At 43.9% G+C, this 16,481-nt stretch overlaps 1 protein-coding gene across 3 annotated transcripts in view; it reads right to left on the bottom strand.

The window, feature by feature from the left end:
- Positions 1–16,481, bottom strand: part of LOC109921725 (FERM domain-containing protein 5) — a 223,730-nt gene that overhangs the window by 50,424 nt on the left and 156,825 nt on the right. For all 3 annotated transcript variants that reach the window (XM_048615867.1, XM_048615868.1, XM_048615869.1), the window contains 2 exons: positions 8,695–8,737; positions 6,890–6,968 (listed from right to left, as the gene is read on the bottom strand). In XM_048615867.1, the coding sequence (XP_048471824.1) occupies positions 6,890–6,968; positions 8,695–8,737 (122 nt within the window). The remainder of the gene's footprint in view (positions 1–6,889; positions 6,969–8,694; positions 8,738–16,481) is intronic.

Raw genomic sequence — 16,481 nt, 5'->3', positions numbered from 1 at the left:
ACACACACACACACACACACACAGGCACAGACACACACACACACACACACACACAGGCACAGGCACAGACACAGACACACACACACACACACACAGAGGCACACACAGACACACACACGGGCACAGACACACACAGGCACAGACACACTCACATACAGAGGCACAGATACACACAGACACACACACACACACACAGGTACAGACACACACATGCACACAGGCACAGACACACACACACACACACACACACACACAGGCACAGACACACAGACACATACACGCACACACACAGGCACAGACACACAGACACACACACACACAGGCACAGACACACACACACAGAAGCACAAACACACACAGGCACAGACACACACACACACAGGCACAGGCACAGACACACACTCACACGCACAGGTACAGACACACACACACACAAGCACAGACACACAGGCACAGACACTTTTTTGGGCAACAGCTATGGTTAGGGACCAGCAGGAGGTTTTTGTGGAGGTGACTGAGGAAGCTCTATCCAATGAGGAACAGAGGGCCATATCTTGGCAAGATTATGAGGGCCACTGGGAACATTCAAGGAGGTGAGGGCTTTGACTGTGGGTGTGAAACCATTGAGGGTACATCCGCAGAAATCTTCTGAAAACATGTAGATGATTCAAAACATACCAAGGCTTCAGCGTCAGGCTGACGGGGTACTTGGAGGGGGGTGGCCTGTGACTGTGGCCCTCAATGACCAGTGAATCCCTGCTGCACTACCACTTACTGCTCCCACCCCCACAGACCCCATCCCAGTGCCCAGTGACCTTTCATCTCAGCATTCCAGCCACACCGGGAGCTCTAGGTTTCACAGGCATGGAGGCAACCTTCAGTTGGTACATTCATTGGTCTGATTAGCTCTCCTCTGGTGTGTGTAGCTCTCACCCTCACTGGGCCCACCGCTCCACCCTCCCCGCCCCCAACAAATCCCTGAAGCCTTCTCCTTAAACAGATGCCAGCAGCAAGAAACTGACAACATTGCACTGCCCCACTAAACCCAGTCCCTCCCTCAGGGAGAAGATCCTGCACAATGTTCCCATTCTGTGCACAGGAACTCTGGTGTCTTTATTCCACCCTGGGCTGCAGCTTTATGCTAACTGCGTGTGGAGAAAAGTTTATAACGTTCACATGAAGAAAAATCTCCTTATTCGAATGAATGATTACGTGGCTCCCTTAGCACAAGCTTTCACCATTTCCATGAACTCCCCCCACCGAATGCTGTGTGTTTACTGAGGTTAATTTCACCGTGCACTCCCAGTGATGCCATCTATTGATCAGTACCTGTACGCTTTCTACAATATTGACCCAGTCTGTGCTTCCAGCCTTTGGTGACTTAACACTATTTTATTCAAAAGTTACCATCTCACTATCTGCTCCTATGATGCTGCTTGGCCTGCTGTGTTCATCCAGCCCTGCACCTTGTTGTCTCGGATTCTCCAGCATCTGCAGTTCCTACTATCCCTATCAGCAAATTCCATGTGTTTCATGAAGCACTGGTACAGTCCCACTCTCAGTCTTGTTCTATTGAATTAACACACAGACCCATCAGTCACATCCATTTACAGGGCACATTGTCCATTGCGCTTTCAAAGTCTTTTCTGATGCTAAACCTGTAAGAAGCTGTACAGTACTGCAGTGAAGTTGGTAGGTGGGACAGCGAGTTAGAATCAAGGTCTTCAGAAGAGAATCAGATCAGGACTTGATGGGGCACAGTGGGGAAAAGGCAGGGAAGTGGAACTATATCAGCAGCACTGACACGAGAGGCCGAATGGCCTCCTCCGTGCCGTAACCATTCCATGGTTCCAAGTGGCACCTTACCCCCATGGCTGGCACATCTGAGTCAAGAAAGGCTGTGGGCTCAAGCACCACTTGCTGACTCCATCACCAGCCAATGTTTTACTGAGCAGGAGCTACCACACTGCGGGATGTGATGTTAAACCAGGCTCTTGTCTCGTTTTGAAATGGATGTTAAAGATCCCATATCACAAAGTGAAGAGGAGCAAGGAACTCTCCTGCTGATCTAGCCAATATTTCACCCTCAATCAAACCCAAACATTCAGATAAGCCAATCATTCTGTATTTCGACATGTAACTCTACAACAATAATCTCCTTTAAACACACTCCCCTGCCTCCTTTCAAAGAGTCCGTATCTTGCTCCAACTTTCAACAATACTTTCCTACAAACATTTCAATTTCTTTTAAATTTGTTCATGGGATGTCCCTGGCTGGGCCAGCATTTATTGCCCTGTCCCTGATTTCCCAGGGGGCAGTTCGGAGTTAACCACTTCACTGCAGGTCTGGAGTCACATGTAGGCCAGACCGGATAGGGATGGCATATTTCTTTCCCTAAAGGTCATTGGTGAACCAGATGGACTTTTACAGCAATTGACAGGAGCTACTTGAGTGATTGTAATGAGGTCAGCCAGATGGACCTCACAGAATATGAGATCCCTGATTGGGACTGTTATTTTGGTCTAATCAGGGAGCCCTGGCTGATAGGTAAGAACAGGAGTGTCAGACATCCTGCTCACTCTGATAGCTGGCTCTGAGGGAGCTGCAGCAGTGTCAGGGACTCTCCACGTGTAAATAAAGGATGACTCAGTGATGGAATACTGACCTCTGTGGAGTTAGTTCAGCTATGGTTATCATTTAGGCTGGCATCTCAGTGAATTGAAATGTCATCTACAATGGTGGGATTGAAACTGACATCCCCAGAACATTAGCTTAGGGTCCTGCATTGCTAGTATATTGACAATATAATGCATCACCACCTCCACCTGAAATAACATTTTATTGCCTGTGAAGCACTTTGGGACATCCTGCAATCATGAAAACCTTGATACAAATGGAAGATTTTAAAAATTCTTTCACAGGATACAAGGCCAGCATTCTCTGAATTCTAAACTGCTGTTGACCTGAGAGGTTTGCTCAGCTGTTTCAGAGTTAGCCACCTCACTGCGGGCCTGCCTGGATTCAACAGTACACAAGACAGCCATTCCCTCCCTCTGACTGTAACACCTTTGCAGGGGTATGTGGCAGCACAGTATGACAACTCAGGGCCAGACATGTGCAATTGCTCGCTCTCCTGGAAGCAACCCTGTATGTTTCTTTGTCAATTTCCAGCCTTCAGGATGTTAGCTGCTCGCTAATGTTCATTCCTCCAGGTCAAGGCCTGATAAACCCCACAGCACCACGACATCTTTGGCTGTTACACTTTACCTGATCCCTCGAAGCTTCTTTCATCTGCCCAGGTTTATATTAAGCAGCACATGGCTCAGTGCCTCCTGATGGTTATAAATAGGCTGCTTCAGCAAAATAAGACTACACATGGCACATAAATGATGGCAACTGAAGACTAGAAATAGCATCAAATGTATCACTTTAGTGGTGTGCTGTATGAACATATTTCTTCAGGATATTCAGTAGGTTTTCCTGAAGATGGACCTCATCACAAAACGATGCAACAGCAATGTCATCATCTTGTCCACTTGTGAAAAACCCCATTTTTCGTTACTTCAAATAAAAATGATAAAGAACCATTTCCTGAATTCAAAAGCATACAGAACTCTGCTCCATGTTATAAATTATATCGTATTTAAAACTTTAAAAATACCAATGTCTTTTCAACTAACGAAAAGCTGAAAATTAAGAGTCTCTTCAAAGAGCTGCAAATGGGACTGAAGTTACAGTGAAACATTTTCACTAAACTGAGTGAAATGCAGCTCTAAACGGACCAAAGAGGCATCAATAATCGACACAAATATGAAATATGAGATGTAGGAAAGATGCAATGAAGAAGTGAATGGGTGGTTACTATGGTAACTTAATTGAGACTTGTGAGGAAAACGGGAATTTAGAATCCTATTTTTAGATACACACACAAACTCCAGTGTGTGAGGTCTCCTCTCCTCCCTGTTGTTTGCAATGTTGCTCACTACCAAACCTGCTGTAGTTGCACAAATATAAAGCTGGTGATGCTGCATGTGGGGTCATTTAAAATCTCAGCACTGAGATTGACAGATTTTATTAGTGAAGGGTATGACGGGTTATAGAACCAAGGTGAATAAATGGAGGTAAGATTCTGTTCAGCCATGACCTAACTGACAGCCTGAATGGGCTACATCTGTTCCCATTCCTTGAAGCAGATCAGGTCAATTATTGTCAGCGTATGCAGAACAATAACTTGCATCTGTATAGCACCTTTCACATAGCAAAATGACCCAAGATGCTTCTCAGAATTGTTAGGGAGTAAGGGAGCGTTCAGAAAGGTGACCATAATCTTGGCCAAAGAAGGAGCTTTCAAGAACCATGTTATAGGAGGAGAGAGAGAGTGAGAAAGAGAGCTGGAGAGGTTCGGGTCCAGGCTGCACACATCGCTCTGAGGGTCTGTGCATGGCACTTGGTGTGCTGACATCGTTCCCAGCGTTATCTTCCGGTTCAGGAAGTCATTTCCACACCAAAGGGAAAGAAATGAGTGGGAACACTGCTAAGGACACAGCTACCAATGGTGGAGATGAAAACTGGGAAAAGTGGCCAAAATTTGAAGTGCCAGGGATCCTGGAAGCCTGTACAGCCAGAGAAAGTCATTGAGATAGAAACGAGAGAGAGAGACCATCCTGACATTTCAATGTAAGGTTGAGAATTTTAAAATTGAGGACTGGGAACTTATAGTATGGAGAGAGAGAGACAGACAGACAGAGAGAGACAGAGAGAGATGGATGGCAAAACTGGAGGGTGTATGGGGGTTTAATGTTGGCATCACGATGTCTCTCCGTGTTTGCACTGCCCTGATAACCTTCAGACAGGCACACCATCAACCTCAACACTAGCACAGGGGATGCTGCACATTGACAATGCTGCTGTTGCCATTAGATAGACCAACTCTCAGAAATAAGAACCTGCTCTTGTCTCTTGTCACTGAACAAGAGGAACAGAATTAATTACAACAAAAGCAAAGTAGCAAATCTGAAATATAAACAGAGAGCGCTGGAGGAACTCAGCAGATCTTGCAGCATCTGTGGAGAGAGTGCGGAGTTATGCGGTCTGAAGAAAACTCATATTGAACTCAAAATGTTAACTCTGTTTCTCTTTCCACAGACGGCAAACCAGCTTAGTTTTTCCAGCATTCTCTATTTTGATTTCCGTTAACTAGAACCTCCCTTTAAGGCCGCAGTCTGCTAGTTACTAGAGCAGGATGATGTATCCAGGAGTAATTCAACAATGAGCCAGGTTCACTATCAGTCTGCTCCTCTCTCAGTCTGCACCACTTATCAAAAAAACCAAGGAATGCTGCAAACAAAAACTGAAATGGCTGGGAAACCTCAGCAGGTCTGGCAGCATCTGTGGAGAGAAAGCAGAATTAATGTTTCAGGTCCGGCGACCTTCCTCGGAAGTGATGAACCATTCTGAAGAAAGGTCACTGGAACCAAAACCTTAAGTCTGCTTTCTCTTCACAGAGTTTTTATGTTTTTCACTTATAACTGGCATCTGATGTGAATGCAATTTGTTTACAATAACATCTAGATGCTGACACCAACAGAGGAGCTGAGAAACCATCAAACCTCAATCATTACACAAATCACGGCTGACATTTCAACTAATTTTACTCTGTTTGAATCAGCTTCTGTTATTTATTAAATGTTACTTGCTGTTGGACATTAATGAGGGTGATAGGCCTTCCAGTTTGAGATTAAAGCGCAGACTTCCCTTGTGTTCACTTTTATGGAGGGCCAGCACAGACATAATGGGCTGAACTTCCTTCTTGCCTGTTGTAATCATTCTATGATTCTGCAAATAAATACCTACAACTTACTTCATTGCTCGGCCGCTGAGATATTGTCAGAGAATCTGAAATGCCCTCCTCCAACAATGTAGATGGGTAGAGTTTAATGAGTTGCCGAGAATAGAAAGTGTGCTCAGGGTGGTTGTGAACTTTGAGTTTGACATTTTGAAGCTGATGACATAAGGACCTGCCAATAGCTGCCTTTGAAAGACAACAGGGGGGTTAGCAAGCACTGGTAGCTTTACTGACGTATACCGTTATTATATCACCTTAAACCTTATTTTATCATTATCACCTTCATCAAACTCAACTAGTGCATTAATCATAGCCAAATATAGCAAAGCCTTTCACCTTGACAGCATCTGAACATGAGGATAGAGTCTGTAAACATTCCATCCTTTTACCCCCATTTCCTCCTTCTTTCCCCATTAATAATTGCAGAATTCAAATATCACCCAGTAACCGGTTCACTTTCTGTACTGGTTGCTCTAAGCTGCAGATTTTACCATCCAATTCATTCTCGCAGTTTGGAGACCCGTAATATTCCCCAGTGTCGGAGCAACCATAGACAGCGGGATCTTCCCAGAAACTTACTGGAGAATTCACTGCTCTCATGCTCAGAAAGTATGGGAAAACTACAGATCCAAAATTCAAATTGAAAAGAATGGAAATTCATTTCACATCAGTCGGTATTTGTAGGAAGCTGGACAAAGGCTGAAGGAACGATGAGAATTTGTATAATATTGAGTAACAGAAAGAGCTAACAATCCTCCTGTGATGAAATCCAGCAGTAAAGAGGCAGATGAGAAGTGTCTTTTTAAACTGCAAGGATGGTAATGTCTGCAGACTGATCCAAACAGTGTGTTACATTGAACATAAACCCCAATGGATTGAGTGAATGCAGCAGCAATCCATTTATAGGTTAAAGGCTTTAAAGAGCCTACTGAGTACAGGCTCTTAAGATCACTGTTTTAGCTCATGAGATGCAATCTTTCTTTGTCTGGTGAAGGAGATGAGACTGAGAGCTGAGATTTGTGGCTCAGTAACAAGAGACTTACCTGGTTATCTCCTCCTTCAGAGCTGAAGGGTCGGTGGGGTAAAACTTGACACGGAAACACATGGTGTATGGAGGCTGAGCTGCCAAATACAAGAAAAAGATAAATTTGAATTACACACTGCATGTACACTGGGTGTACACTAAAAATAGTCCCTGTTTGGATGATCCAGATTAATGGAACAGCATCACAAACATCCCATAATAACCAGTGATTCTTCCTCTCTTTTGTGATGAGTTCAAAGTCTCCCCACCATCAACAAGCCACAAGTCAGGAATGTAATGGAATAATCCCCACTTGCCCTGATGAGTGCAGCTCCAACACGACTCATAAAGCCCCAAACCATCCGCTTGTTTGGCATCTCATTAGCCACCTTCAACATTCACTCCCTCCACCACCGTTGCTCAGTAGCAGCATTGTGTACCATCTACAAGATGCACTGCAGTAACTACCAAAGTTCTCTCGGCAGTATCTTCCAAACCCATGACCTCTATGTCACAGAAGGACAAGGGCAAGGGCAACAGATCTCTGGGAACACCACTAACTACAAGTTCCCCTCCAAGCCATACCCCACCCTGACTTACAATGATGCTGCCATTCTTTCACTGTCACTGGATCAAAATTCTGGCTTTACCTCAGTAAGCGTTGTGAGTGTACCTACACTTTACGGACCACTGTGTTTCAAGAAACGGGCTCACCACTACCCTTTCGAAGGCAATTAAGGATGAGCAATAAATGCTGATGGGCAGCACAGTGGCTCACTGGTTAGCACTGCTGCCTCACAGCATCAGAGACCTGGGATCAATTCCACCCTTGGGCTACTGTCTGTGTGGTGTTTGCACATTCTCCCCGTGCTTGTGTGGATTTCCACCGGGTGCTCCAGTTCCCTCCCACAGTTCAAAGATGTGCAGGTTAGGTGGTTTAGACATGGGAATTGCAGGGTTACGGGGATAGGGTAGAGGGGTGGGTCTGGATGGGATGCTCTTCAAGGGGTGGTGTGGACCTGATGGGCTGAATGGCCGGCTTCCACACTGTAGCGATTCTTTGAAATGATGGTCCAGGTATTGAGGCCCACATGCCATAAATTAATGTAAAAACAAAGCAGAAGTTATGAATTGTCTTCAATGATTATTTAGAAGCTACCACTGTCGGATAACCTGCTCCCTTGGAGAGCAGTGTGAAGAATTAGGGAGTTATTAAGAGCCTGACAGGCCACAAGGTGAACAATAGCCATGAAAATATCAGCCAGGAATGCCATTGGTCTTTACAAGGAAAGGGTTTGCAGGTACAACATGAGGCACAGTCTATAAGATGAGGCTGGGTTAAGATTAGGAGGAGGTCATCGACACTTATCGAGGTCGAGCGTCCTGTCCCACGTCCTCCTGCCCTCTCTGATCCTCCCCCTTCCTTCCCTGAAAGTGAAGGCTGATGTTAGGATGTAGCTCTGAATGACCCAGTCACATCAAAATCCTTCATGTCATGGGCCACGGGAGGAGACACATCAGATAACTGTGCAGGCTAACAGATGGGACATTGGGTTACCCAAGGGGAACATGACACAGGACTCAACCAGCATCTAAGATAAACTAGAATCTTAGTTTCCTCCTTTCTTATGAGTGATCTCAGAAATCCAGGCTTACAATTTGGCCCATGGTAGTGAATCAAAACCTATTCCCACATCCAAAACTGGTAAGACTAGAATAAAAGAACAGAATGTAGAAATAAATCTAAAATATGACATGATGATCAGATTTCTCAACAAGCACATTATCTGAATGAGAAGACCTCCTGAAATCTTGGAAACTTACATTTCATTTGTTTAATAATGGACTTGGAGATATCCAACCAATGCTGTAAAACAACAAACAGACAAAGTTAAACACCACTGTCCTGAAATGCAGCAAGGATATACATTTATAAAACAGCTGAAAGAACGTCTCCGGTTAGAAGGGATCTGTCCAAATCCCTGACCAGGAACCAAAAGAACACTGGGGGAGTTACTCACTGTATAACGTATGGAATGTCACCCACAGGTAGGGGAAGAGGAAGGGGGATATTTTGGAATTGAATGACCCACATCATGGACTTTCAATCTGAACAGTGCCAAGAATAGGCCAATCTTCTCCCAGATGCTGAAAAGGAGAACTCCAGGGAATATTAGTCTCCCAACCCCATCACCCCATGCCCTGTTTGAATGGATCATGGGTTTTTATTGAGGTGAGGGTCACACGTGGTGCAAGTGGGAGGACAGGGCAGGGAAGAACACAAACTGGTCAACGCACCGCCTTCCACAAGCATAAAGGACACCCAGTGTTGGTTCGGGATTGATCTGATCTGAGTCACTTTACCTAACTTTAACCGGAGAATGGTTGGAACTTAGCACGTGTAAGAAGTGTTCCTGAGCACTATTACAGGTATTTACACAAACAGCCCCCAAAATGGAACGCTTTCTTGTTGCAGCAGCATTTAATACCAATCCAGGAACCTTGTCTTCCATTTCCTGAAGGCTGGAAATTTAGGGGGACAGCAGCATCACAGAATTCCAGAAGCCTTCAAAATCCTCTTCTGGATTTGTAGATTTAGATCGTTCAGCCATTAACTGTCCACAAAAAATTGTCTGCTCTGTAAAACTGATGATGGTCTGAAACTCAATTTCCCATCAACAAACAGACTAAATAGCATAAAAATTCACAAGATTGCAAAATACCAAAATAATTGTGAGTTCTAATCCTTTCTTGAAAAGATTAAAATATTATCCCACCTGGCTTATTAAATCGATTGGTTCTATTGAGAGTAATTTATCTTTTCAGTGTCCCAGAGGCCAAGTCATTAATATCAGAATTGTTCAGAACTGGTCCATGAAATTCTGAATTAACTGCAATGGAATTGTTTTATCTGCTATTTTGTAAAATATTCACAATTGAATAATTTCCTCACTGTAAGTCCAGGGTGAGAACAGCACAGTTTCTTGTGTCCAGCTTGAAATTTCTCAAGTTGTAAAACTGCCTGGCCTGGACTCAGCGTGCCCCAGAGATGGACTGTCCTCTTGTGGGATCAGGGACAGCAAGACTTCCAACAGGTGATTGGGTCAGTAAGTACACACACCATTAGAAGAACATCTGCATGTCCAAAATAATGTACAGTATTAACAAGAGGATTCCTCTAGTCTCTGACCTCAGGGCATCGGTTATACGGGGATGGGGTCTGGGTGGGATGCTCTGAGGGTCAGTGTGGACTTGGTGGGCCAAAGGGCCTGTTTCCACACTGTAGGGATTCTATTATCTATGATCTCAACATTGTTCCAAAACAGATAGGCGGAGTTAAGATACAGATCGTTCATGATTGTAGTGATGATCTGTTCCTGTGTTATGTGCATAGAAAGCACAATGATGTCCATTAATTTCTATTCTCTGGATGTTCTTGGTATTTAGACTAACAGCAAGATCCCACAAACAGCCATAAGGTAAATCTACAACAAAACATCTTTAATTTATATAGCACCTTTGAAATAGTAAAGTGTGGCGAGACAGTTCATAGGAATATTTTTAATCAAAATTTGATCTGTCACCTAAAGAGACATTAGGACAGATGGCCAGAGGTTTGGAGAAAGAAGTAGGCATGAATTCAAAAGATGGAATGATTAAAATCAGGGATTCTCAAGAAATCAGATAATATTGGCTGAGGGGAATAAAAAAGTTTAAAGGACAATGGGAAGACAGCATCCCACATTATCTTATCTTCAAGTATTTGGGCAAGATCTAATTTTCGTCAATACATTCTTGTGTTTTATTAAAAAGATGAAAACATGGCCAATGCTGTCTGCTGTCCTGATTGCGTTGACCAGCTCCTTCTTTTTCCTGCTTCCATCCAAGTCTATACTGAGGTAAATTCTCCAGATTCCCTCTGGGATCATGCAGCTGTTTGTGATGTGTCATTTTAAGAATAGTTTTATGGAGGACATCGAGGTATATAAATGGTTCCATCATTCGATATGTGATCTCTACTCCACTCTCCTGGCTGCTCCCTATTACCTGGACTCCCTTGTCAATCAAAAATCTATCCACCTTCACTTGAATAAATCTAATGACCCAGCCTTCATTACTTCCAGGGAAGAAAAATCCACAGACTTTGAGAGGAAACAATTCTCGAATCTCCGTCCAAAAGACAGACATTTTATTTTTATACTGCTTCTCCTCATTCCAGGTTCGCCCACCAGAGGAAATACCCTCCCAGTATCTGCCATGTCAAATATCCTCAGCAACTTGTACGTTTTAGAAAGAATTACTTTCATTTTTCTAAACTCCAATGACTACAGGCCGATCATTTCCCCTTCCTTCATATGAAGCATTTCATTTGAGGAATGAGTCAAATGAACTTTCACTGAAATGATTCTGATGCATTTATATCCCTTTTCAAAGAAAGTGACCAAAATTGTATACTGTACTCATGATGTGATCTCACCAGGGCCTTGTACAGCTGCAGCAAAATATCCCTTTGTGCAATTTCTATTTACCTTACAATAAAAAGCAACATTCCATTTGCCTTCCTAATCACATAGTGTATCTGCAGACTGGGCTTTTATGATTCATGTAACAGGACACCCAGATGCCTCTGTACCTCTGTATTCTGAAATATCTTACCATTTAAATAACACGCTGCTTTCCTGCCAAAGTGAACAATTTCACATTTTCCCACATTGTAATCCATCTCCCAAATGTTTGCATACTATCAATATCTCTTTCTGGTCTCTCTAACTCCTCTTCACAACTTACTGAAAAAACTCCACATAGGCCGGTATCCCACCACCATGTCACCCTTTATTTACACATAAACAGGCCTTGACTTTAGCACTGCCTCTTCAGAGTTAGCTATCAGAGTGTCAGTACCTCTGACACTCCCTTTATGTCTTTCAGCCAGGGCTCCCTGATTGGACCAGATGAACAGCCCCAATCAGGCAACTTTTATTCTATGAGGTCCACCTTGCTGACCCCATTGTAGTCACTACAATCACTACACTCCTCCCCCTGTGAGTCCGAGGACATAGGACAGTCCTTTATATTAGAGAGCTTCCTAGGGTGTTTTAGCACTGGGTCACGTTCCTCCAACTTGGTGTCCAATACAGGGGGCGTGTAATGCCAAGGAGCCCACGTCTTGCACCAGGAGCACTTCAGTAGAATTTCACTCTCTTCTTCCAGCAGCAACGACATCGAGGTAGCAACATCCGTCATGTCCTTCTCTGATTCTGAGTACACATCAATGCTTGATGGAGAGGGTGAACCCACAGGTTCTGACAGCCTTTCTGAGTGTTCTGAAGGGGCAGGACACATTTTGCCACCTTCATATGGTCCACATGCTTGTTCAGGACAATTGTACCTACCCAAACTTTATACCTCACTGGACCTGATCTTGCGTCGTCCATGTCTCTTACCCACGCAGGGTCATTTCCCTGACTCTTACACCAAACTTCATCTCCATATCAAACCGTCTGTCTCAGTTGGCGGAATCTTGTGTCTGGTGTTGGCATTTCTGATGCAGTCTCACTTACTTTCCTACCTATCTTGGTGTCATCAGAAAATTTAGCTCCTATACATTTGCTCCCTTCAATCTTAGTCATTGCTATAAATTGCAAATAATTGTGGCCCAACACTGAACCCTGTTGCACTTCATTTGTTACAACTTGCCAATCTGGAAATGACCCATTTCTCCCTCATCTCTGCTTCCTGACAGCTAACCAATCCGATATCCATACTAATGTGTTATCCTTTACACCATGTATTCTTGTTTTACGTAGCAACTTTTGATCTATGCTTTTTGGAAATCTAAGTACAGTTTTGCAAGGATAATAAACCATGAGAGATTTGACAGCCACCCCCAGTTCTGTTTCAGACCAGTGTCATTGTGTACAGACTTCCATCAGAAGGTGTGGATTGTGATCAAGAGTGAGAACAATTGTCCAGTTCTTAGTAACAGGTGACAACACAAGTGTCAGTGCTACACAACTTGTTGCTCAAGTGCAAGGTTTTGTTCATTAAACAAACACTATGAGATCCCGACTTTCTTCACTTGGAATCGCAGAGTCTGACAGCACAGCAGAAGATTTACTTTTAGGCAACAATTTGGTCATTTTGAAAGTGCTGTCTGTAAGGGTAATGGATGGAGATTGACAGAACTGTAGGGAGGTAGCGATAGAGGGTGATTAATTAGGAAACTTTTTCCAAGAGTCAGCACAGGGCACAAATAGCTGAATGGCCTCCTGTGCTGTCCAGTTTCTCTCCCCTCACAAGAAGTTAGAAATCCCTGCCTTAAACATTCAGTTCTACTCATGTACTATTTAGTTTCAATGAAGAATTTCATATGGTCAGGAGTTACTTAAGCTTCCATATGATCCTGTGTTACTATCTCCTCTTTCCAATCCCAAATACACATCACTTTAAAATGTACCTTCATTTAAAATGTACCTTCATTTAAAAATATCTCTCCGGGCCATTTAGTCGCACTATTGTGCTACTTTGGAAGGTGGTGTAATTATTTTTTTAAATCCCCAGTTAATATAAATATTTTTGGAGGCACCATTCTGCAAATAATTTTATTCAATATTTTCAATACTAGGAAAACACCCATTGGGCCAGGGAACCAGTAACAAGCAAAGCCTGATAGGGCAATGCCTATGTGAAAGAAAAGTGAAGGGGGAGGGTTAGAGATCAAATCAAAATAGAATTGAAAGGGGAAATAAAGCACCACCCCCACCACCCCGGCAGTGCCCACCTCTCCCTAAAGGCATTGAGAGCATTGGTGGACACTGCGTGCTCCCTCTCCAAGGACACCCGGGCTCAAACATAACCAGGACAGAGGGGCAGGCATTTGGCAGAGACGACCCCTTCCACGGCCTGCTGCCTGGACCTGTTTATAGCTAGTCTGGCGAGGCCCAGGAGCAGACCCCCAAGGAGATCTTCTGGCCTGCCCACACCCCTCCACACCAGGTGCCCAAAGATCAGGAGTGTGGGGCTGAAGTGCAATCAAAAACATAACAACAGCCCACAAGCAATGTACACATGTTCCACACACTCCACAGTGCTGCAGAACAAACAGTTGGGCTGGGAGTCTGTGAAACACCGCAATCTGCGGTTATAACGGATTGCTGCGTCCAGCACCCTCCACCCCAAATCCCCGAGGGAAAGAGGGAGGGCTCCCACATAGACAGCACTCCACTGGGGATCCCCACTGCCCAGAGGTAAAAAGGCATGACCAGGCGGTAGACACGTAGTAGAAGTATACATGGCTTAAGGGACCACATTAGTGACAGATCTCTGAAGGCCTTGCTAGGCTCAGTAAGTTTGTCAACTCTGTTTGGACATATTCCTGGAGAGTTTGTTGCATGAGCCGTCTGTATCTCATCAGCCCACACCCACATTCCCTTCATTGGCTGACTAGCTCCCAATATGTCCATCCCAGCGCCCATGGCCAATTGGAAAGCAAGCAGACTCTTCACCACCAGATTGGAGGATTCCTGATTGGCTGTGGTTTTTTTTAATCCATTCTCAACAACAAACAATTATGTTCAAAGTAAATGGAAAGAACACACACTTGTCTAAATGTTAAACTTTTTTTAAAACTTTCAAGATTTTTAAACTTTACTACAATCAGTTTTCATTCGCTTTACTTTCAATCCTGAAGCCTCCAGGACAGACCTGGAGGATTGGCAACCCCAAAGCTCAGCAATACACAGTGGTATTTCATTTGAAATTGACATGATAGTTTGTTGTGTCTACATGTACAAACCCTGCAAAAGGTTACATCAGAACCTGCTCATTCTTAATCCTAAACTTGGGCCAGACAGGTGAGTGACATTACAATCTCCTTTGGGTGAACTGAATGAAGTTGAGCAGTCTCGCTGTGATTGGTCAGGCCAAAACTGCCTCTAGTTGAGTGGCAATTACAGATGAAAACTGTCACATTCCCACTCAGAGGCCATGAGGTTGTTAGTATGAAAAATAGCAGTATCTCATCCAGCACCACAAAGATGAAGCAGCAATGTCAAAAGTAAAGGTTAGGAACATTGTTGAGACAGATTACACTACGCTCTTACACAGCACTTTTTACAAAAAAAATCACTCTCCAGCTGTCGCTATTGCTACATTGATTGTCTGACCCCAATTGCCACTGAGTTTGATACAAGTGATGGCTTTGCAAGGTTCCTTCAGAAGCTAACTGTGGTGAATGCGATTAAGTAATTGTGGGCTGAAGTCTACAAAAGCCCAGAGTCTCCAGCATTGAAAGGTAGCCAGGCAAAATCTGATTGGGAGATTTACGAAGAGCACTTTCCTTCCATTTTTGGTTATTGATTATTGGTCAGTGGGAACAGGTTAAAGAAAAAGACAGCCAATCAGGAATCATCCAACCTGGTGGTGAAAAATCTGCTTGCTTTCTGATTGGGCATTGGTACTGGGATGGATGAATTGGACAACCAATAAACCAATGTTGGGAATGTGTGGATGGGTTGATGGGAACTGTGTGGATCATCTGACAAGCCCTTCAGGAAGCCTTCCTTAAGGGGCATTAGTAAACCAGGCACCATGACTAGTGACAATGTTTCATTTCCTGATTTTTGAAGTTTTGTTGAAAGCAGAGATTGAATTTCTCAGCTGTGGCTGGGTTTAAACTCTTCTTCCATCAGGCACTTTGGCCAGGCCTGGCAATGATATACCCAGTTGCATAACCACCACAACCAGAATCACATGCTGGGACTAACCGGGAATATTTGGGAATTGTTATTCACTCGCCAGCACTGACGTCCCTTCACTGAGACAGAAGTCAGATAAACTCACTTCACCTGACGAAGGGGCAGCACTCTGAAAGCTTGTAATTTCAGATAAACCTGTTGGACTATAACCTGGTGCCATGTGATTTCTGACCTTGTCCACCCCAGTCCAACACCAGCATCTCCACATCATGGCTACCATCCTTTCACTGAAACAGAAGTAGCTCCTACAGTACAGCAGGCCACTCAGGTCATCTCTGGAAGAGTTTCCAATTAGTCCCACTAAACCCAATCTTACCCGATAACCCTGCAAATCTCTTCCTCTCATGTATTTGTTTAATCCTCTTCTGAAAATTATTACTGAGTCTGCTTCCACTGCACCCTTCAGCCAACATGTTCCAGATCAGAACAACTCACAGGGTGAGAGAATTCCCAGCATCCCACTGGTCTATTTGTAAATTGCCTTAAACCCGAATGCTTAAGTTATCAACCCTCATGCCACTGGAAAAGTTTCTCACTTTTCATTTTAGCAAAACCCCTCATAATGTGCACACCTGTAAAAAATGTCTGCTCAAAGTAGAATCACCCCACTTTCTCTAGTCTCTTCACATAATTCAAGTGACAAGCCTCTCCTCTTTAAAGGAAAAATGGAATATTCACAAGGTTTAATGCTACCACGACAACCTTCTTGCTTCTTGTCGACTCACCCTCAGGTTAGGCCCCCCTGCAGAAAGGCAGTTCTCTGCACTGCAAACAGGGGACGCTGTTTGTACAAACAGCAAAGAACATACACCTGTTCTGAATGGCAGTGTGGAATATTCTCCCTGTGGTGAATGT

Source organism: Rhincodon typus, chromosome 33 (genome assembly GCF_021869965.1).
Source record: "Rhincodon typus isolate 14 chromosome 33, sRhiTyp1.1, whole genome shotgun sequence".
NCBI classification, from domain to species: Eukaryota; Metazoa; Chordata; class Chondrichthyes; order Orectolobiformes; family Rhincodontidae; genus Rhincodon; species Rhincodon typus.
The sequence above is the reverse complement of the archived record's forward strand: the minus strand, read 5'-3'. Positions and strand labels throughout refer to the sequence as shown.